The sequence below is a fragment of the Xiphias gladius genome, chromosome 24 (genome assembly GCF_016859285.1).
Source record: "Xiphias gladius isolate SHS-SW01 ecotype Sanya breed wild chromosome 24, ASM1685928v1, whole genome shotgun sequence".
In the NCBI taxonomy this organism is placed as follows: domain Eukaryota; kingdom Metazoa; phylum Chordata; class Actinopteri; order Istiophoriformes; family Xiphiidae; genus Xiphias; species Xiphias gladius.
The window spans coordinates 12,271,046-12,295,547 of record NC_053423.1 but is presented as its reverse complement, the minus strand read 5'-3'; the positions used below and the strand labels follow the sequence as shown (position 1 = coordinate 12,295,547).

At 42.1% G+C, this 24,502-nt stretch overlaps 1 protein-coding gene across 1 annotated transcript in view; it reads left to right on the top strand.

Moving 5' to 3' along the window:
* Nucleotides 1-24,502, top strand: part of sdc3 (syndecan 3) — a 35,763-nt gene that overhangs the window by 4,894 nt on the left and 6,367 nt on the right. Inside the window, exons 2-3 of the mRNA XM_040122556.1 lie at nt 21,278-21,371; nt 23,647-24,476. Of these exons, the coding sequence (XP_039978490.1) occupies nt 21,278-21,371; nt 23,647-24,476 (924 nt within the window). The remainder of the gene's footprint in view (nt 1-21,277; nt 21,372-23,646; nt 24,477-24,502) is intronic.

Here is a 24,502-nt window from a genome sequence, read left to right as displayed (position 1 = left end):
CCCAAATATTAGAAGGAATGCTGTTACAGCCTCAGTCCATCCAGCCCCAAAACATTGCCTCCAGTCACCATGACCAGCAACACACACACAGGTGCAGGCACGCTTGTTCACATATATGCACCGATGCACATTAACATTAAACTGCTGATTATCTTACACACACTGCGTTCACACACACACACTTGCAGTGCTAGTGAATAGTTGTGGTGGGGATGTGCAGCAGTTTTGTTTTTTCAGTGAGTCAGAGGGAGAGGGGGACACCATAGGTGTTTTAGGTAGGTCAAAACAGGCTATAAACACAGGTAGTGTAGATACTAAACACACACGCAGATTCTGCCTTGCAGTAATTGGGCAGTACTGCGCAGACATACTCACATACATATTCTCTGGAGAGGGGAGTTAGATGAATATAGAGACAAGGGGAGGGAGGAGGAGACGAGAGCAATGGAAAAAAAAGGGAGGTGTATAGACCACAAGATAATGAGAAAGAGCAGAGGGAGTAAAATGGAGAGAGGTAAGGATGGAAAAAGAGTTAAGGTAATGGTGAAATGAGGATGCTAGGTAGCAGGAGAAAGGCGTGAGTGTGTGAAAGACAGAAAAAATGGAAACAGATCGACTACAGAGGGATCAAAAGAGGATGAAAAAAGAAGGAGTCCAGAAACTGAGGGAAGGAAAGGGATCAGGAGTGGAAAGGGAGAGTGGGAGGCAAGGAAAAGAGCGATGGAGGAAGAGAAAGAAAGAAGATGGGGGATACTGGAACATGGAGACGGAGAGGGGGAAAATGAGGGCTGGATGATGGGGATGACAGCGAGGGGATGGAGAGAGACCAGCACGATGAGAGATGGAGCCGGGACGGAGGGATGGCGAGGGAGTGAGGGTGGGGGAGGGAGGCGTGCACTGCACATTCCCAGGAGACCCTGCTCTACCTGCTCTCCACGGCCGTCGCCATGACAACCAGCATGGCTGCCGCTGTCACAGCTTTATTGCCCCTCTCTACTCTCTCCCTTCACTTCCCTCTCTTTCTCTCTTTCATTCTGTTTTGTCTCTTTTTTCTTTGTCGCCTATCTTGCTTCTCTCATTCAGCTTCTCATGTCTCATTCTCTGTTCTCTGACTCCACTCTTTACCTGTTTTCCATTTTCCCTTCTCTTCCTTTTCTCTTTTTCATCTTCCCTCCTTTCTCCTCCTCTCTTTTCCATCTGTTCCAATGCAATAAATTAAGAAATAGAGAAGCAGAGAGAAGGCAGTTATGTTTAACCTTTACAGTAGTGTGTGTGTTTGTGTGCGTGGGTCTGCGTGTTTGTGTCTGTATGTGTGTGTGTTTGTGCTATTACAGGACTCTAAATTAGAGAGCATAAATGCCGTGCCGTCTCCCAAAACCACAAAGCATTCTGGGATCTCTGTGTGTTAGAGCTTCCGCTATAAATAAAAACCCCAGAAACAGGGCACCTCCTTCCCACTAACAAACCTTTGGATGTGTGTGTGTGTGTGTGTGTGTGTGTGTGTGTGTGTGTGTGTGTGTGTGTGTCTGTGTGTGTGTGCAAACCACGGATGCCGTCCACCAGCATATTAATGCTGCTGAGATGGTATGGTCATTTACCACTCACGTCATTCATGTGTATATCTGTATCCCTTTAGTACTACTCTCTTTCCTCACGTTTCCGTAACGGCGGGGTAATTAGGTTAACGAAGGGCCGGATGGGCGGGGTCATGCAGAGCTGAAACCCAATGCAGTCCAATGGGACTGCTGGAATGTGTATTTTCCTGGCAGGCAGCTGATAGGAACGGGCAGAGGCTGTGATAAGGCCGGCCTTCACACTCTCGACCCGACCCCGAGTGACGTCTCTGCGAGGCTGGCCTCCATCTGAACTCCAACACTCAAATCCCCCCATCTCCCTCTCCATCTGTTGGCCCATTTGTTTGTCTGATGGTAATTTTGTCAGCAACTTTAGATTTACTGAATTTTGCCCCTCAAAATTTTGGATATTGCAGACTTGATTTAGTCAACAACTTATCGTCTGAAAATTGCAGTCAGGTTAAATCTGAAAACTTAATAGTGGAAATAGTGGCTTGACAAAGGTCTACTTACTAGCTTTTCTGGGCCATCAACTGTATCACATGGTCTTCATCAGCAGATGATAGAATTTGCTCACTCCTCATTGAGACAGATCTGTTGACATATGTTCAGTAACTGTAATGATTTCATCTGTGACGTTTCATTTCATTGATCCAGAGTGCTATTGATTTTAATTTTTAGATTGTTTTAGAGCTGCAACTTTTAGTCAATTAATTGATAATTCAATTGACAGTATAGTAATCTTCTTTAATTTTATTAGTATTCTGTGATACTAAACTGAATATTTTTGGCTGTTAGACAGTTGGACGGACATAGAAAGAAATTTAAGATGTCACCTTAGACCTCTTGAAATTGTGATGGACAGTTTTTACTATTTCCTGACATTTTATCAACAAAGTGAATTGATTTTAATTAATTGTTTAAGTCATTTATTCAGAAAAAATGCCAAACACGTGTCCCTAGTTTGATTCTGGGTGGGGACATTATTTGTGTGTTATTCCCCATCTCTGTCCCCTCATTTCCTGTTATCTCTCTCTTGTTGACCTACTAACAGAACTATAAAATGGGCCAAAAAAACTTTTAAAGAAGACCCAAACATTCTCTGCTTTCAGCCTGTGATTTGTATCTTTGTAAACTGAATTTCTTTGGGTTTGGGAGTGTTTGCAAACGTCACTTTTGAGTCTGGGAATTTGTGATGTCTGACTTTTTTTCTTTCTCCCATTTTATAGACTAAACATTCTTCCATGGATTCACAAGGTATTGATTTGGCCATAAACTAATAATTATATAAAAACTCATAGAAAAACAGCAAATTGCTGTGCTGTTTTTCTGTGATATAGTAAAAAACACATGAAAAAACATTGGAATAAGGTTATAGGTTTAGCACCTGGCCACTGCTAGTGACACCATATATCTGCTGTTTTCGATGCTCTGTACAAAGACCCGGTTTCTTCGTCTGCATGTCACTGGGTGAAACATTTTTGACCTGCTCTGTGTGGAAATGCTATCAAGGTTCCTCTGGGAGCCCATCTTTGAAAATGGCAACTACAGACGCTCAAAGGCCTATAAGTTTGTTTGCCCTTAACAGTGGCAGAGAGTGCTCCTAAATGAAGACACAGTGGAAGATAGAGAATGCATCCTCCCAGGGGAACGTCTTTAAGGCCCTGCAGAGGAAGACGTAAAGATCAAGAAAAATGGGAACAAGGTCAGGCCACATTTAACAGTATAGAACAGTAATACAGCAATTTGTGAAAGTACTTTACGTCACCACATCTTTCTTCTCATAAGGAGTGTTGGCAGTTCCAGAGAAAGAGGCTCAGGTCCACACTGGACAGAGAAAAATACAGTGATTCACAGTTAGACGCATGCCTGCACATGACTGGATATACAGTAGAAAGGTTTGGTCATGCAGTTTCTTGTCACTTCATGTCGTCTTGTTTTTAATTTTATCCTCTGTTTTCAAATGATCTTCAGGCAAAGCGGATAGAGAATTAATCACAGTTCTTATTTTTAATATTAATTTAGTCTGATCTGGGTTGTCATCCTCAACAAAAAGGGGTTTCTGAGAGTAATTTTTCATCACAATTTCAATAAAATTTGCACAGCAACAGAGATCTACTTGTTTGCATAGTGATGTGAACAACCTATGAATTTGTTTTTGTGGTTAATTGGTCATGGGGTTATAGGATGGACACAGGAAGTGAGTATTTATAGATCTGGCCCTCAAGCTTCAAATCAGGAGGGACCTTCCGGAGTGGTGCACAAAGGGGGGGTTTATATAGGTGTGTGTTTTTACATGTGCGTGTTAAAATGCGAAACTGAGGCAGGGGAGGTGATGAAGGAGCACAGGGAGGCTGCTTGTGTGAGCAAGAGCGAGAAATACTGTGTGCGCAAGGCATGTGACTGTGTATGTGTGTGTCTGAATTATTTAGCCCAACGTCCCGACAGAGGAGTGAACGAGGTCAGGAGCTCATTGCTGCAACGTTTTTCCTCTCTCCATCCATCCATCTCCACACCATCCATCCACCAGCTCTCCTCCCCCTCCTTCTCCTCCTCCTCCGCTGTCGTTGCTGTAGAGCTCCTCGTTTATTCTGCCTGTCTTAATAAACAGGAACTTAGTAACAAAAGGCTTTCCCACATGTTACTCACGTCCCCTCAGTTATCGGCAGGCCATGAGGGATGAGCATCGATCTAATTAAATACAGACACTGAAACCTGCTGTGTGTGTGAGTATAAATGTGTGTGCGTGTTTGTGTGTGTGTTTGTGTATGGACCCTCTGATGTAAACCTTTGAACTCCGTTGCTTTAAAGGGCTCTTTCAAAGGCGTTTGCACTTTGAATGAGTCACTGAAGCTAATGAGCTGTGCGTGTGTGTGTGTGTGTGTGTATGTTCGTGTGTTGTTGGATGGGTAGGGATTCTCTAATATTGCCTGGCTGTTGCAGCAGGTTTCTTTCCCATAGGGCTTTCCTATAAACGCCTCCATGCATATTCACACACACACCCTCAGACACACACGCGCACACACACACTCTTGCAGCAGCAGGTGATTCATTCTTAATCTTTCATTCCAACAGTTGTGGATTAGCCCTAATCTTAGCCACCAGAGACCCAAGTCTGAAAGGCTGACACTGAGAGTGCGTGTGCGTGTGTCCTCTAGATTATATTGTCTATTTAGCCACGTTTGTGTGCGAAGTGATAATAGTTTCAGTTGTTTGACTGAGTGGGGTGTGTGTATGAAAGGACAAGATATGATTGAGGCAGATACACAGGACAGATTGACAGGTCACACAATACGGAAACATTAGACACAGCAGGAGGAGGAGGCACCGATACAGGAGAGGCACTTTCCTTTGAAGCTATTTCCTTTTTCGACACTTAAATATTAGCTCAGCTACCACCAGTGTGAGTTGCAGTTGTATTTAATTGGGTTATAGTTTATAGCTTGAGTGCTGAAACTAACGATTATTTTCATAATGGAGTAGCAATGGATCACGGATCACCTAAAACAATAAAAAATGGCAACCATACTTTCTCAGAGCCCAAGGTCATAAATGTCAACAGATTTCAACCAACAGTCCAAAACCCAAAGATCCTTCGTTTACATTCATGTCAAGACAGTAAAATGTAGCTGGGACCATCAAATTTTTGCTTGAAAAATTACTTTTACCACTTAATTTATTAGCAAAGTAGTGGCCGATTACTTACTGCCACTGATGGTGAACAAGGCCGAGTTACATTTGAAGTCTTTTTGATAGTAGTGCAGATACGACACCTGAGATTTGGTACCAATATCAAAACGTACCTCACTTTGAGAGATATTAACATGTTTTCTACAAAAACCCTTTTCTTTCAGGTAACAACAGAAGCCAAAGTTCTCGAATGTCTTAAGACCATCAGTCGTACAAAAACATTGCCTGAATAAAATACAGTAGGGCTGCAACTAAAGATTATTTTCATTGTTGATAAAACTGTCGGTGAACAGTTTAGTCTATAAAATGTCAGACAATAGTGAAAAATGTCCATCACATTTCCTAAAGTCCAAGCTAACAGGGTTCAGGTTTGTTTTGTTCTACCATCAGCCCAGAACCAAAAGATGTTCATACAACAACAACAAAAAAACATAAACAAATCCTAACATTTGAAAAGTTGGAACCAGCAAATATTTTGACTATTTGATTATCAAAATATTTTATGATTACATTTATGTTGTTTGTTTCAGGAGTAAAATCAAGTTTATAACTGGCATAATTCTGATTTGAATCAATAAATATCTGATTAAAGAATGAGTAAAGCAGATTACAATTCTGACCAGAGATTTCCTGCCAACTTTACATACTTACAGGGTCTTTGATACCCTGTTCTACAGAAACACATTGGTTTGGGTACCAAAAAAGTTCTGAGGTTAAATTCCCTGTTGTAATCACAAGGTGATTTACAAGCTAGAAAAGAAGAATAAAAAATACACTTCTGTTAAACTACATTAGGATGATTTATCAAATTTTCCATTTTTCTTGTGAAGAGTTGTCCCTCTCTCCCATTATATTCAGTACCAAAAAAAGTATTGAGGTTTGGATGTCATGGAGGTTTAGCGGTTCAGGGGTGTACACCACACTATGATTGCAATGTCCCCAGTCCAATTTTGGCTGGGGACCTTTGTTGCAAGTCACTCCCCCTTTCCATCACCTCATTTCATGTCATGCCCAAAAACACTTTAACAAGTACTGAGGTTCAAAACCCAACCCTAATTGTGACAAGAAATATCTGGCTTAATTATTGCTGAGCATAAATTGTATCTTAACGCCCGATAACACATGGGAAATATTGATGGTCGAACGCTCCCCAAGAAATTGAACAGAGCAGCAAGGTGTGAAGACAAATTTGAAAGTGATTAGATATTGTGTTGAGATCAAGGGAGAGGAGATTTGAAGAGAATGAATGGGGAATGAGGTCAGAGGCAATCATAGACAAAAGTGATATGAAAGGACACGGTGGCGGCTAAATTAGGGTTGGGGGAGGCAGAAAGGATAGGAGAAGAAAATGCTGCAGACATGGAGAGATAAGGTGAGATAGAGAATAGCATTAGTTAATATGTAAAAGTGGTAAAAAGGTTTGAGAAGCTTATTAGAAAATAGGGGAAGAACGGGGAAGGATTGGCTTTAGGTGGAGCGAAATGATAAAGGAGCTGACGAGGATGAAAAAAAGAGAAAATGAAATGGATGGGGTGGATTGGTGTCCTGGTAGCAGCAAAGAGAGGCAGAGAGAGGGACTGCTGGTTGACGCGGTCCTGTAAAGAGCTTAGAGCAGCTGAGACGGATTGAACGGGGAGAACAACCTGGACAGGATTACACCGAGACAGAAGAGAGAGCAGGGCTGTAAGAGCAAGATCGTATCATAACCCATATATTTCCCTGTCCCCGAGTAATGCATTTCCAGTGGTTTAGACTGACCACTTTGCCACTTGCAAACTCCCCATTCACACTTTAATTAATCTGAACCAACAGTACCAACGAATTAATGATCACTGATTGTTATACCAAGCACTCAGGAGCTAATCTATGCGTTAGAAATTCATTCTGGAGCCATTAGTTACTTAAACCCACCTCTTAATTAATTAGTGAGTGAGTAATGTTGCCTACTGAGGGATGAAGCTATCTTTTTTTGTAACTACTGATAAAGAAAATAAATGAGCATGCTCTCATGTGGAGTTTGTGATTGTATTTATTTCAAAGCTGAGGTGATTCAATAGAGGCTGACGGAAGACAACGCTATCTGAGTGGCAACAGGAAACTTCTACCAGAATAATAATGCTACTGTTCTACACATTTTACCCATTAATGCTCATTATCGCCATCAAGCTGTTTTAGTAATACAATTTATTTAGGTTGTTTAGCCAGTACATAAACAGAATTGTAAAAATGATATTTTGCTGTCTTCAGGGGAGTCTACCTGTTGGATCCACACCGTACTTCTGTGTAGCATCTCCTTCTGTAGTGAGGGTTGTCAGATATGGTTGGTCTACACAGGTTTTGGTTTTATCTCTTTTTGACAGGCATGCAGTTACCAAACCTGGCAACCTCACTGCAATAACAAGACTTTGAGACGCAGTACATACTTACTGTGCCTTGGCTGTTGTTTGCCAAGAAGGCAAAGAAGTGTATTTACCAAAATGTCGAACTTTTCTCATGAAACGTGAGCCCTTGTTACAGGTTGCATACCTGAGCTGCACGCAGTTCAACCAAAGAGTGATTTTCCCTGCTCAGATTATTCCATTTGAACATTTTTAAAAGCCTGAAGATAGGAAATGATTTTTTTTCCCAAGAAAAAGAAAAAACAGGGATAGAAAAAGGGATAAAGGTTAAGTTAAGCATTTTCTTCTTGTCTTTTTTATCTATTCCCAAATAAACCACTGTTGTGCCTTGGGGACACTAACACTATTTTTAACTTTAAAGGACTGTTAGTACTATGCAAAGTTACATGAATAGGAGCATGTAATATATGTATCGGTCGATTGTACTCTTATCTAGGCCTGCAACAAATGATTATTTTTCTTATTAATTTAACCTGTTGATTTTTTTTTTCGATTAATTGAATAATCAAAATGTCTAATACTAAAAATACTAATAAAGAAAACATCAGAGTCCAAGGTAACATCTTTAAATATCTTTCATTGTCCCACCAAAAGTCCAAAACCCAAAGATACTCAGTTTACAATAAGAAAAAACACAGAGAAAAACAGCAAATCCTCATATTTAAGAAGCTGGAGCTTTAATAAAAAAGATGATTTAAGGGATTAATTCATAATCTTTTCTGTCATCATTTCCAAAAAGAGCTCCCTCTCGTAAAAATAATCCAGCTACAGTGCAGGACAGAGGATACTGAGCTGATACCTTAAAAACATGGTGTCTCTGGGAGCGTGGGAGTCAAAAGGTTGAAAATAACGGGTCCTGATCACAGGATGGGAACCTCGGACATTTCGGATCTGTTAAATACAGTGATACCAGATGATGCCAAATATTAAATACCATCTGTACATCTGCTGAGACCATACAGGAGCCATTCCCTGAAAAAACCAGGGAAAATCAGGCAAATGTCTCATTTCCCTTACTTATCTCCCATGCTGTGTCATGAGTGGTTGAAGTCTCCTGACATTGATTCATCTGAGTTAATCAGTATCTCGTGATAAATATCTTATTAGGTCAAAAGCATTCAGTCTGTGCGGCCCATTAAGACTGATACATGAAGAATCAATCGGCGATCTGACTGCACTGACAGTCGCTTGGCCCGCAGTCATTGGCTAAAAGACCACTCCAAGGTTTGGGATTGACTGCACCTTCGCCACCTTCGCCAAAGTCAGTCGACCAACGGGAGGGAGCCATGAGAGTGTAGCAAGGTCAGCTGCTCGGGATGCCCCCAGAGCAGCCATTTGTTTACCCCTTCTCTCTGTGTGTGTTTGTGTGCGTGTGTGTTTGAGAGGTATGGCTTGATGATAATACACATCAAGCCCTCTGCACAAACAAACTCACACTCACAAAGGTGCAATTTTTCCATTCCAGATTGAATTACACAAGGCTGATTGGATTTTTCTCCCCTGTATCAGAGACAAAAAACACTCCTCTCTTGTCATCCACCCCGCCCGCCTCTGGCTCTATCATCCCACTATCCCTCACTGTTTAGTTTTTTTTTTTTTGCCTGTCAAGTATTCTCCATTTGTACCTTTCCTCTCCAAAACTTTTATGCATTGACTTTTATCCTTATCCTTGTCACTCCTTCCTTGGGGTCTGCAGAGTCGCATGACTGTCATTAGCCTGATTACACAGGCTGTAATTATACGAACACACATGCAGATACTGCCTTGTGACTCACATCACTGTGTTATCCGGCAGAAATGTGATTCTTATCATCGACTGTGTGTGCATTTTCTTGTGAATTTGTGTGTGTTGAGGTTTTTGATTTGGGTCTGAGAAAAGACCATTGATTACCGTTTTTGAGTGTACTCTGAGTGCCCCTCTCTCTCGCTTTCTGCTACACAAAGGCATCATGGTCTGCGGGGTGCCCCTTCACACGAAGCCACATTTCTGAGCCCTTTTGAAAAGTTCCTTAGAAACATGAGAAAAGTTCCAGCCACAGGCGCCACGCCCTCCCACTGGCCCTGCAGAAATAGGCCCATTGAGCCAGGCTATAATCACACTCACATACATACATACACACACAAACACACACACACATATATAAATATATATATATATATATATATATATATATCCAAATTCAGCCTTGCTCCATCTCCTCTCTCTCTCCACCACTTCATAAGCAGCCACAGAAACCCAGTCATTGACCCAGCCGACAACCAGCAGCAATCACTACTCACTGCAACGTTTCTCTACTAAATATCACTGCACTCACAAAAACACACACACTGGCACTCCCTGAATGCCACAGAGAAAACTTCAAACACACACACACACACACACACACACACCCACCCTCATAAGCACACAAATACACGGCAGCGTATTGTTGAGTGTGGGAGCGGCAGTTGTATCAGAATCTCAAGGCATTTCTGGCAAACACACAATCTCTCTCTCTCTCTCGCTGTCTCTCTCTCTCTCACACACACACACACACACACACACACACACACACACACACACACACACACACACACACATACACACACACACACTCAGAGATCCATGTTTCATATGGTTATATATATAATGGAGAAGGATTCCATGCAGAGAAGCCTTGTGTGTGTTTGTGAATGTGTGAGTGTGTGTGTGTGTGTGTGCTAGCCGTGCGATGTGGTCTTTAATCCTGCTGGATAGTCAGATTAGTGTAACAGCTGGGTCCTACATACAGACATACATCTCTCTGCCTCTCTCTCTCTCTGTCTCTGTATCACCCCCTCCTCCCATCCCGCTGCTCCTCGACACTCGGCCAAGAGCTGAGTGGATCTATGCATTAGTGTGTGTGTTTGCGTGTGGTGTGTGTCTGTGCGGTGGTCTCACAGCCCCAGTCCATTACACGGTTTCAGGCCAGCTGATGTGTCGCTACATAGTCATGTGACCTCTACTGAGTCTGCAGCAAGTTTCAGTGTCAGCTGCTCGTTGTCTTGGAGAAACTGAGACATTACAGGTTAAACACACTCGGCCTCCGAGGCCCGAGTCACCGCTCTGTCAGCCCCAATCAGCTTATCATATCCACTGCAAACACAAACAGAATATTCCTTTTCAATATTGAAATTCTTTTTTTTTTTTTGAGCATTTTATTCCTTCATTTACCCCTTTTTAAAATTCCTTAAGAATTCAGTCCTGGTTGATTTGGCGATACCAGTGTCATACAATAGCAAACACTCCTTAAACAGCTCCTTTTTTTTTTAGAAATACACTGTTTACATTGCAGCCAAACAAACTGAAGTTGTTTTTATTTAAGAAGTTAGTCAATAATTATTGCAACCACGATCTGACTTAATGCACATGGTGCAAGTAGTTTTCCACCCAACAGCAGGGCACAGTGAAATGACTTGGTTACCTTGTTGAGGAGCTGAAGGTCATTTGCAGCTCTTCATCCATTTTTGATGAATGATCGCAGGTAGCGGTAACCTCTTGGACAAATACACTGTTGCCTGTGACTGTTTCATAATAAAAGCCACCCCATGTTTTGCAGCTTGAATGCTTTTAATGTTGGGTTTGCCTTAGCAGCAACGTGATACAGTTTGATTCTGCTGTAGGAGTGGACAATAAACAGTGGGGCTGATATCAATGAAATAAAATTACGTTACACTGGATTACATGCAGGAATGGTTTCCTGTGAATCCCTCGTTCGCTTAGGTTGGCAATCTGAATCCTGCACGGGAATGGTGGACCCTGCCTCTACCAATGAAAACTACTATATGTATATAGAGAGATATTTACTGAAAAATATGTAAACTGTTGGACAGAGGTCAGTATCTCTGCTGATGACTGACATAAGACTATGACTGAAAAGATTTAACGAAGGGAAACCATATTCTATTGTACTTTTTAGGTGATTCATTTTACGTGAACCTAAGCTTCTCAGTTTGAAGTCCTCGATAATCGGTTGCACAAAAGAGGGAAGGCAAGGAGCCTTCCACCTAATGAGGATTAATCGTGAAGCTAACAATGAAGCAAAAGCTTTAGCGACTGGTATGAAGTAATGCTCTGTTGAAGATAAACTGCACATTACCATAACCAGCTTCGTTGTCTATTGTTTTGTCACAGATATATGAAATGAATATTGAAAGACGTTGTGCATGGAAATGGATTCAAATTGCCTCTCCGTGATCTAGATGCATGATTTTTTTTCTCCACTGTGCACCTGTTCTCTCCCTGCAGCTCTCTGACCAAACCTTTTACCGTACCATATACCATATTTAGCGAATGCATGACTTACCATAAGGGCATTCATCACTTAGATCATCTTTGTCTTAATAACTCAGTGGAGAAAGATAATATTAGGGCTTGGATGCTTTTCAGCTGTGGTTTGGTGCTGCTCTGGGACAGCTTTAGGGCCCAAGCGAGCTGGAATAACAAACTGGAGCCAATGTAATGCCATCCTCCCACAGGTTTTGTATGAGGAATTAATACGATCAACATGGTTACAATTTGGATCAGCTGCAGTAGCGCTATCAGGAATTTGATCGGCAGAAAGGACTAAAAATAGTGGAGGGAGAAAAACTCACTCTCTTCCTGGCTGTTTAGCATTAGCATGTTTACAGTTTTTGCTCGACAGTTCACTGTCGTTGGTCACGGGGAGCACTCGTGTGAAAAACTGAGACAAACATGCAGGAAGAGATCAGAAATGCGTTTGAAAAGAGACTAAATCGGTGTTTCTACCTTCCCACTCAGCGCTAATTACAGCGTCGTGTCCACAAGGATCTTTTTGGCATTCGATAGCAGTTTTAGATTATTACATATTTACGAATAACAACAGCTATACAGTAAATATCAGTTTATTTTTGTTTTAAACCTCGAATTAGTCTGAACACTGGCATCTAACATACTTTTTTCCCATGTAGCCTGATTTTATCCAAGACACTGAGAACCGCTTCCCATCTTTTTGGGAACAGCTACTCAATGAAAATTGCTCAGCAGGCTCTTCTTGCAAACACAAAATGATGCCTGCTGATGACCCCCTGCTGTAGCTGTTACTGTAAAGAATCTCTTGGCACCAAATGATAATTTAACTTCAAAATTTTGGTTCACTTTTATGTAGCTCACTGACAACAAAAAAAAAAGGGGCCTGGGGGGCTGCAAATAGTGATCATTTCACAGGAGGAGACATTGATTACAGACATTAAAGCCATGACAGTAAATATGTGTATTAATAGTATAGCTGGGGAATCGTTTTGATGGATACTGAATCAATCAACTGGGCCTCCTGACCCCTTGGGCCACTAGACTCAAAGCAAGAGCCTCTGTTTGAAGTGGGTTACTGGTAAGCTAAGTGTAAAATAGTCCAATGTCCCGATCACAATTTTGGATCTTTTTCCTTTAATATCAAGTATCTGTTGGTACCAAGTCTGATCAGATGTTGATTTTCATTTTCGTTTCGTAGCAGTTCAAAGATGTTTGACCGCAGAATCGTCTTGCTTTAAGCTATATGACCTGCTTCATAGGTTTCCTTAAATGGCCCACTATATTTTGTTTGCATGCTATAGTATTTTGAATAATTTCTGCAGAGAAGAGTGTCTGTTTTTATGCATTTTTAGTTTGTGCATTAAAGAAACTGAGTGGAAACACTGTAAATGTGCAAACAAAACCTTGAAATGTCACATGAAAGTTTTTCATGCTTGGCTGAGGTGGAGTTCCTAGTGAGGATCTGCTGTGGCAGGAAGGTTTGGAGGGGATTAGGACAACAACAGAAGTTTAGAGTTACCAAGTAAAATACAATGTAAAAACATGCAAAACAACTGAGAACAATGTACAAGGGTACCCTAGTGAGAAGAAGGGCCTTTCCATCTGTCTAAGCACAGGGGCCACTTGGCTCATCATGTGTCCATGAATAAGGGAATGTATTTTAGGACCTTAAATCACCCGGGATGTGCTTTCTGTGCTAATCTCTTCTGAAGGTGGCAGGTGTCTTAACCAGGCCATCACCTGGTAACCTACTCTCCTACACACACAAACACACACGCACACACACTGCCCGCCCTCTATCTCTCTCACATCTCCTTGTCTGTCTGTAAGTGTGTTAGCGTCCAGCTTGGCCGCCGTCCAACCTGGCCAGCTGGTAAGAGAGGAAGAGATGGGCGGAGAGCGATACAAGGCGGAAAAGCAAAAGATGGAGAGAGATTAGAGGTCACTACTGACAGGGTTGGGGATTCATCCTGGAAAGAAAAGATGGCCATGTACAGCAGCACACAAACAGTAAACAGGCAGCAGGTTTCCTATAGGTGTGCAAGTAGTCGGAGGGCATGTGCCAAGCAGTGTGACGCTTTCGAGGTAGAGAGCTATCAATGGTCCAGTTCTGTGAGTGAGCAGCACAGCTCACACTGTCCAACTCTTTTCAGGGTGGGTCAGATTGCTCTGGAGAGGAGCCGTGAATCAGCAGTTGCTTTACAAAGTGTTGGGTGGTCCACCCACAGTGAATGAAAGTGCAGGGATATGTGGCCCATTAAGATCATTTTACCGCATTTTGCGCCTGATCTGGGTCTCAAATTCTGCCAGATGATTTTTTTTTTTTTTAGCCATAACTGTCATGATATGTTCATGGTATGTTGACAGGTTTGGTTCAGTCGGGACACCCACATCAGGGTTTAAAACAGTCATTGCAACGACAAGACACATTTAGTGTAGTGATGTGGCTCTGCTCATGTCGTGCTTTGGGACAAATTTGAGCAGGCTTGACACAGACACACAGTCTATATGTGGAGCCTGAAAAACACACCATTGATGAGCATCAACACACAGGAAGGAACATTCACAATTCTCATACATCTAAATGTTCACGCAGGAGGAGGCTAGGGAGGTAAATTGCTGAAAGAAGGCAGTGTTGGATACAGAGCTCATTGTTGTTGTATGTAGGTAGAATAATTGCCAAATATTTATATGGACCACCTAATGTTAGAGATATGTCATCGACATATATCACTGGATGGTGATATGATAACCTGAAGTACCTGAAGTACTTTCATGATACAGTGGTTCCCAACTTGGCAGGCTTAGGTAGTCGCTCTAAATCAAATTAGATTGGATAAATATATGTATACGGCCCTGAGTTCAAGATGATTAATCAAAAATAAAGACATTAAAATTAAAAAAAGAATAGAGCTGGATTTTGACATAAAAATACAAGGGGAAAAAACTGACTGACATATATTTAGCCTATAACAAGAGATAATTGAACAAATATCACAGGACTAGAAAGTTTAGATGTCACCTTGTCTTTCAAATTAAACAATGGCAGTTTTTAGTGAAACTCCTCACAACTCATAGACATACACAACCTCTGACAAAAGTGGACACTGCTTAGTTTTGAGGGATTAAAAATCAAAGTTTGGGAACGACAGTTGTCTAGTGTTGTAATCTGGACATAAAACATATTGAGATGATTTTTTTTAATGGGACAGACTATGGCATGCTGAAGATTAGACTGTAATATATATATATATTTTTTTTACCTTAATATGTTGGAGAAAATATCCTGTCCTAAACGAACAGTGTGGTGTAAAAAAAATGGACATGAAAAAAGGACTACAGTGGACATAACCCCAGTGTCTCTCATATTTCTGTCCCCGGTTCTCCTTCACCACTGTGGATGCAGAAAATGGAAGGACAGATAGAGGAGTGGGACTCACAGATGGTGCCAGAAAGCAGAGGAAGCATTCAAATTATTCTTCACAGTTTGAGAGCTCAGAGATGCTGCAGCAGTCGAGAATATTCGCTCCGATAAAATCTCACATATTAAAATCACAATTAGCGATTCTTTCTCCAAAGCAGGGCAGCATTGCATCTACTGTATCAGGAACTTAAAACCGGCTGTGTGTGTGTTTGTGTGTGTGTGTGTGTGTGTGTGTGTGTGTGTGTGTGTGTGTGTGTGTGTGTGTGTGTGCGCGTGTGTGTATGCCAATCATTGTGCAGCAGCAGCCGCAACCTCCCGTGTTACTGAGGAATGCATTTGAAGTCAATCACAATGAAGCTCTCTATCTGCCCAACTGGCCTGATGGGGATCTTCTAACTGAATGAACTGGACCGGCCAGAAAAGCAACCACAAAATCGTCTTTTGATGGCACACATATGCCAGATAATCTTCCACCAGTACAGTGCTTGTGTGTGTGTGTGTGTGTGTGTGTGTGTGTGTGTGTGTGTGTGTGTGTGTGTCACTGTGTGTGTTTGTGTGAGAATCCTGGTTTGGTGAGTCAGTATGTCTATATAGCTACCTCTGCCTCCTATTGTTATCTGACTTCCTGCATCTTATCGAGATGCATAAACCCATTGCTGCAACGGACAAAACACACCCATACACACACACACACAGCATTGTCTTTTTCTTTCCAACATTCATGTCGTATAACCTTCAAACACACACGCCGTCTCATTGTCAGATTGCTGCAGTGTTGCTGCTTTAATATTAGACACCCACACCCTTATAATCTTGTATTTTTTTCCGTCTGATCCTAAATTAAAATCTGGAACAAATCATCTCCTGTGGAATATTAATATCTGTGAAACATCGGCTCAGGTATAAAATCCAGACTCTGTGACTGTGAAAGGAGCTGACACGCATACACACACTCACAGGTCAGCTATAGTGTATAGCATGAAATGTATAGTGCAAAGCCTGATGTCAGCTTCAGATCAGGTTTCTACCTAAGTTACCCCCCAGAGGACACACCTGCGTTTTATTTGTCAGAACATGACATTACCTGAACAAACACCACTTCTTTTTCTGCATGTTTTTTTTTTTGGTCCTTCAATTTTCTGTTTTCCCCTTCTCTTTTTACACAATTATTCATAATTATATATTCCACGCTCCCAGATTGTTTTTAAATGACTCCAACTGGCACCACATGTCTTACAATGGCTCTGCTTCATACATTGCCAAAAACCAGGATTGCATTCACTCCGCAGATCCAGCGGGATATTGCTGTCATCTTACCGTTTCCTTTTATAAAAAATGGGAACGAAATGCAGTGGTGGAGGGAAATTGAGGGCAACGTACGGATGGTTTTGGCCCCAGGTTATGTGTGTGGTGGAGGAAAGCTCGTTGCGTCTCATTGTGGTTAGTTAGCAATGTGGCGCATGCTGAAAGTACAGCTGTTTATAGCTCATGAAACGGAGGCAAAATGCAGAGCTGGCACTATTCAGCTCCCTTAAAATCACATAAAACACACACACACACACATCCATGCCCCAAGGTCTGAGGGGTATTTGTGTGCGCATGTACACACACCACAAATGTAACCTGTGATTATACCCATTCAGTCACATACACACACTGCAATTACTTATAGTGACACACTACTGCCGTCCATACCATGAATTCACAGTTATAATATTGTCTCATAAATAAAACATGTCCAGGCACACAGGGTGATTATCTATTAAAGGTTAAGATAAACATAGATGATGTACATTTAAACACACACAGCACACACCACTTCCAAAACTGGAAATAGACAAACAGCAGACTAGCAGTTCTGCAGCTACAGTGTGTCCTGGAGGTGGTTGTATGTGTAGGGGACTTGTAAAAGAGGCCCCTGGGGTGGGTTCTGGTGCCGCCTTGGGGGTGGGGTGTGTTTTTATTTAAGTATGTGTGTGTGTTTTTCGGAGTCACGCTGAATTTAGGTGGCTAGCCTCGAGATAAGAAATTGAGTTTAAGATGAAAGGAAAATGGGGCGAGGACGGGAATACACTGGCACAGAGTTTGTAGATCCAGAGAGGGGAGGTGAAGGGAGACAGCGAGGGAGGGACAGATAGAGGGGGGAGCCAGAGGAGCAGACTGTTTTGATGTTGAGTTTTAGGTTGTTTATTTGGCGTTACATAACACCTTTGCTTATGTAGTTAGAGCCCTTATACGTGTGTGTGCTGATGTGTGTATGTGTGTCTGGTAGCTTCTCACAGGGAGATGGGAATTTCTGTGAGAGGCAAAGGTTGCCCATAGCAACGGCCTTCATTGTAAAACTGAGCCTTGGAATACAGCACACACGCACGCACGCACACACACACACACACACACACACACACATACACACACACACACACAAACACACACATTCGCACTATTCTCACACTGAGACGTCTTTTCAGTACTTTTCGGCACTTTCAGGGTTTGAGATCACCAGACCTTCTCACACACACTCTCTTTCTCTCTCTCTCTCTTTTACACACACATTTACACTCGAACCGTGAAGCACACACACTCTCAGCCTGCCACTTTGTGAAGCCCATATCCTCCATGTATCGAGGCTCCAAACAACTTCAAGTCAATTTCATTTTCAGGAGGTACATATAGCGTTTCAGCTCCACCTCATGCTGAGATCTGATGGACTGAGACGCTCAGGTTTCTAGATTCCATTATGCTTTCATTGGCTTTTAAAGGCATCAGGTTTCCTCTGTCTGGAGCCAGGGAGGAGCTTCTGCTTCTGTGTGTGTCTGTGTGTAAGTGTATGTACAATTAGCATCACACAGGCTAGCAAATTCAAAGCTCTGCAGGGCCTCAGGATGGGCTTAAGATTGCTGAGGAGATAAGTTTGCTTTGGTCACGTTTTCAAAAGTGGACTGACTGTTTTCCAATACCTTGAGCAAAACTCAGCCCTTCCTTTTTTGGCACTGGAACACTGTACTGCTGAATCTAGGTACAAAATGCATTGAAGAAAGAAGCATTCAGCTCATTTACTTAAGTTAAAGCAGCAACACCACACTGTAAATATACATTATAAGTGACAAAGTTCTGCATTCAAAATTGTACAAAGAATCATTAACAAAATGTACTTAAAGCTGCTCTAAATAATTTTGTTATATTAACAACACGCTACCTGTATGTAAAAGGGGTTGCCCCGTAGTGATGAACCTACAGAGAACTCTGCAGTACCCCTCAGCTCTGCAGTGTGTTTTAGCAACTTTCAGCTCTTTGTTTTGGTTTTCTGGCCCACAACTTTACTTTTCTGGTTCATTCTTGCTGCTCTCATCAGAGCTCTTTCCAGATGCAGCAGGCAGCTGTTTTCACAGAAGAAGCTGACATAAATCCATTATACAATGGCTGTCCAGTACAAATGGCAGACAGAGGCAGTTAACGACTAGCTGGTAACAAATGGAGCATTTAGCAACTAAATGGAGCAACACTAATGTTGTTCAGCATCTGCTTGACATAAGTAAATGTTTGCTAGCAAGTTCCCAAGTGGCCAAAAAAAAAAAAAAAAGTACAGCTTTAAAGTATCAAAATTAAAAGTACTAATTATGCAGAATGGCCCCTTAGTGTTGTAATATTTTATTATGATTTTGAGTTATTGTCACAGATGCATTAATGTGTAAAGGTGACATTGAAGCTGGTAGAGCTTAATTTACTGTTGAGTAGTTTAATTTATAACAATGCTTTGTATTTTATAAAATGACTGAATCTTGATGTGTAAAGTAACTAACTATAGCTGTCAGATATATGTAGTTGAGTAAAAAGTACAGAATTTCCAGGTGTAATGTAGTGGAATAGGAGTGTAGTGTAAAATGAAATGGTTATACTCAAGTAATGTTCAGGCACCTCAAAATTGTTGTGACAAAATGTGTCAAATAGCAGGAAATAACATTTAACAAATTGGTGGAAATCAATACAGACACGGTATATTTAAAAATGAGTAAACAGTGCATAGTATCTGTTAATGTTACTGTATTTTGAAAGACCAAAATGGGCTGCAGCTTGAATATACTTGCATAGAACATATTTAGAGTACCTGCAAATGCTTGAAATGAATGGAGTCTACAAGTACAGTTACAGTAAAGTTTGAAACAAACTGTGATGTGTACTGTTTGACATTTATCATTGCACTGCAGTATGGGTGGTGTCTCTTGAATGTATGCATTTGATAACACTATTAGTCGACGTTGTGTGGAGGAAAAGGCCTCTGAGTGGTAAAGTTTGTGTTTAAACATTGCAGACATGTGGGATTGAGGTCAAGAGAAAGAGAGAGTGACCGTGACAGAGGTCACCATCCAAGCTCGCGCTGTACCCTCACATGAAATAGGCCTTGAATAATTTAATTCATTTATCATGCAATTTCCAGCTTATCAAATGTGATGATTTGCATATTTTTGTAAACTGATCATTTTTTTTAGTTTTGGACTGTTGGTAGGAAAAAGCAAGCAATATGAAGACATCACCTTGTGCTCTGGGAAATTGTGATGGGCATTTTTAGCCTCTTTGGCGGCCTGGCCCCGTGAATGGCTATGCCGACACTTTGGTCCACACTGAAATAGCTTAACTACCCCTTAACTATCCCTTGACTTTTATCTAGCACCATCATCAGGGTAAAATTTGTCCAACACTTTGTTTTATGACAGAATACCATTTAGCTCAAATCACCGCTGTGTGTCCTGCTGCGCTCCATTTGGACTGAGAAGTCGGAATTTCCGAGTTCGGAAATTTCAACTGGAACAACCCCTGAAGTCGGATTGCCGACTTGGAAAGTCGGAAGAACCTCAACAACCCCCGACCCCAAAATCCAAGATGGTTGCATCAACAGTAGCGAAAGCCGTACTAATATACTGTTTATTAGCACTTCTGTGACACAGCACTGTCCAGCTTCTATCTGTGGACATGTTTGTATGTGCAAAATAACACGTAATGCGTTGTTATCAACTGGCTTACAATGGCTAACCCAGCTAGAACTGGTATTGTTTACAATAACAATTGCGTCCATCTTTGTTTTCCGACTTGTTGTACTGACACGTGGTCAATTAGGGTATGACGTAATTTCCAACTCTGACTTCCGATTTCCAATTTCCGATTTCCATGGAATGCAGCTTAAGTACAACCTCACAGAGCTGCATGACTGTAGATTCCTTGTTTTCTGACTTTTTATGGCTAAAAACAATATAATGCTGAAACATTAGGTTCTTGACAATTTGACAAGTGATTTACTGATTGAGGAAATATGCCTAACATTCTCTTGTTTTAGCTTCTCATATGTGATGATTTGCTGCCTCTCTCTGTTTTCTATCATTGTAAGATAAATATCTTTAGGTTTTTTACGGTTGGTTACTCAAAACAAGCAATTTAAAGACATCGGAATGTAAAATAGGTTTTTTTTTATAACATTTTAACATTTAATATTTAAAAAATTATCAACCTATTAAGCAATAATGGAAAAAAATCATGGCAACCTGAGTTCAATAGTTAACTGCTTTCCTATGCTGTGCTGCTTTACAGTCTGAGCATCACTTGCAACTGACTAAATGAAACCCCTCTCTCCTTTAAGGCTTTGATGTTCCTCTGGCAAAATCACAGCTTTAGATCAACTCAATAACCTAGCTCCTCCATAGAATCGCAGATGGACAGATGCTAGCCTGTCCACCATAATGCTGCCTGTCCCTCCTCTCAGACAGATGTGTGCGTGTCTGTGTATGCATGTAATCTTCCAAAGTGGTTTGTCTTTCAAATGAAATGACAACCAGCACAGTCATTCATGATGAATAACTCTAATCTCTGTCATTGTACCCCCCTCCCCCTGGCTCTGTGTCTCAAACAGGGACAGACGTGGTCACCATCTATTGATGACGAAGGCTCGACGAGAGACGAGTTCTACGATGATGAGGACCTCTACTCTGGCTCTGGCTCTGGCTGTAAGTGTGTGTGTGTGTGTGTGCGCGCGCGTGTGTGTGTGTGTGTGTGTGTGTGAGGTTACACATTCACGCCCTGGTTCTTTCAAACTCGACAGCTGCTGGCTTTCAATCTGCTGACCCTGAAGACCCCACCCCCCTCCCTCCCTGTCCTCCAGTTAGGGTTGCTCTATTCACCAGACTCACATGCACAGACACTACACTCACACAATCACATAATTCAGATGTGCAATTTGGCTTGACAGTCAAGCTTTGATAAGGAGTAATTGAAAACACCTTTAAACTCAGACACACCCTTGCAAACAAGAAGTAACCCAGGCTCGATTCCCCAGATCTTATTTACTCTAATCAGATTACAGTCCACACAGATAAGACGATCACACGAATACCAGCAGTTAGTTGTGTGCACCTATCTGCAGGCGTATGTCTGCATTTGAGTGAGCTGGCTGTCTGTGTGTGCAGGAATTACCTACTTAATGTAAATCACGTTGGTGTAATTCAGGCTGATTTTCTGATCTGGCTGTTGCAACTTGAGCACGGCTCTCCTTATTAAGCATGACTCATTGAGGGCTGCCCTCAGTTTAGGCACTGCGCTAGTAGCAAAGACACTGAAAATAAATTACAATTCAGAGCAGGAGAGTGCAGCAGAAGCACCCCCTGTGGTTGAGACAGCAGCACGGCAAATTGCTTTATCTCAAAATGTGATACAGAGACGTCTGATTCCAAGGAGAAGGCTCATTTTCAACAGACGGATGTGCATTTTGTGACGCTGCAGCTTCAGAACGTGGCATTTTGTCGCATCTGATATGTTTAACAGTAGCTGCATTACTCGAGTCTATATTTCGATATCCTCTCCAGCTCCTCTGTCAGCTTTCAAGTGTTTTTGCCTTTAAATTCAATTTGTTTCTCTTTCAACCCAGGGAGCTTCACAGCTATAACAAAATGAAAGTGGTATAATACTATTATGAGATTTAAGAAGAAAATGAATCACTCAGTACCGTTACCTTCTCTTCTCTTCTCTTCTCTTCTCTTTTCTTCTCTTCTCTTCTCTTCTCTTCTTTTCTCTTCTCTTCTCTTCTCTTCTCTTCTCTTCTCTGACTATGTCTGCACTTTCCTGTTTAATTTTGAAAATGCAGTTTGTTTGCAAAAACATGCTTTCACACCAGCATTTTCAGGTCGTTTTTCTAAAGATCTCCATCCACACTAAAGCGCCAAAACAAAAGGAACACGATTAAATATCTTGTTCTTCTGTCTTGCTTCAGTCGGCCAACAACAAAACAAAACATCACAGTCAACATCTGGTTGTCTGGAGATATAGACAGACAGTCCAGTCTCAGTTGGTTAAACCTCCCTTCTGTCCCCTCCTGCTCTTCATGTTTTAATACAGCCGAACTCACATTTCACTGCTGTTATTCTCATTTACATGTTTCTCTGTTTCTGTTGTCAGATGGCTAAACCAGCAGAAAATAGCTATTTGATTGCAGCTCTGACTGCTCCACAGAGTTGTCAATAAAATCACTACTTTATGACCCAAAAGTCATTTGACAAAACAAGCATAGCTGTGCATGCGTCATTGGGTATATTGACATTCAAAATGTGTGATCACAGAGAAAGTTAGAGGTGACAGAGAGTTGTCTTCTTAAAGGAGCAGTCAACCAATTTTACACACAAAAGTCAGTTAAGGACAGCGTTATCCCAGTTTGGAAAGCCTGATTACAAACTGGAGGTGTCCAGTTTGAAAGATGTGAGGATTCATGAGGCAGGAAGTGTCTGATACAGACATGCCATCAAGTTGCATAATTGTAAATGTAGGATACAGTGTTTGGGGGACTTTTATTGGGACTAAAGGTCAGGTAATCTCGGCCCCTACTGCATCAGTTTTGACATTTTTTTAATCTTGTGACAAGTTTATAAAAATGCAAAACTAAATTGCTGCGGTGCCCACTTTATCCCACATTGCAATGAGTTGCATTTCATAGACTTAAAAAGTAACAGTCTGACTGATGATGCAAAAAAATTATAAGTTTCTGAAATCTCAATTTCCTGCTCAGTAGAGAGAAAACTACAGCGTATCAAGTGAATGAGCCAGCCATAGTCTCAGTTTTTGATTTACTGTTATTTGTGAGTGTGTGGGCAGGTGGGTCGAGTGGTTTGGTGGTTGTGTTTTACACTGAATTACGAGATGTGTGCATGTTTTCATTTTTTGACTGCTTTTCTTATTGTTTTTTAATTGAATAATTTTTAAATTCACAACGTCCTCCTCTCGTCTCTTCTTCAGTTCCTGAAATCAGTATGAGGCCGACATCGGTGGGCGTGTCCTTCACAACAGAAGAGCCCCTCCTCCTCTCCACCACCCAGGCTACTAGCCCCGCCCCCTCGGCCTCACCTGCGGCCGAGCCCAGCCCAAACCCTGAGGACCCCGCCACCACCCCTCTTCCCACTGAGGCTGACGGAGAGAGCGGTGCATTCTGGGAGAGAGAGCTAGAGAAGGAGAAAGAGAGAGAAAGGGAACTGGAAAGGGAGAGAGAGAGGGAGAAACAGTTGGAGAGGGAGAGAGAGAGGGAAAGAGAGAGGGAACGGGTCAGAGAGATGGAGAGAGAGCGGGAGAGGGAGAGAGAGAGAGAGCGCGAGCGAGAGAGGGAACGTGAGAGAGAGCGAGAGAAAGAGAGAGAGAGGCAGAGAGAGCGTGACCTTGAAAGAGAGAGAGAGCTGGAGCGAATCAGGGCCGCTGCTGCCGCCCGGACCACCTCCGCCCCAAGGTCACCTGCTGCCATTCCTGTGGTGACCACCAACGCTGCAACCATCCCGGCAGAAAGTCCAACATCCTCTGCTGGTTCGGATGATCTTAGCACCACAGAAGAAGAAGAGGATGTCTACCTGTCACCTGAGACCACCTCGTTTTACCCAGGCTTCGACCTGGAAATCACCACCGAAGAAGACACACCCACCACAGCAGAGCCCACACCTGAAGCCTCGACAGCTGATCCTACCACCACCACCACCGTCAGGACCAGAGTCCCCTTCAGGCCCAGGGTTCCCATGACGACAGCTACTCAGGTGATGCCAACAGAGAGGACGACCCGTCCACAGCAGCCCACAACTATACAGGTAGGGTTCAAATTTATCACCTCCAC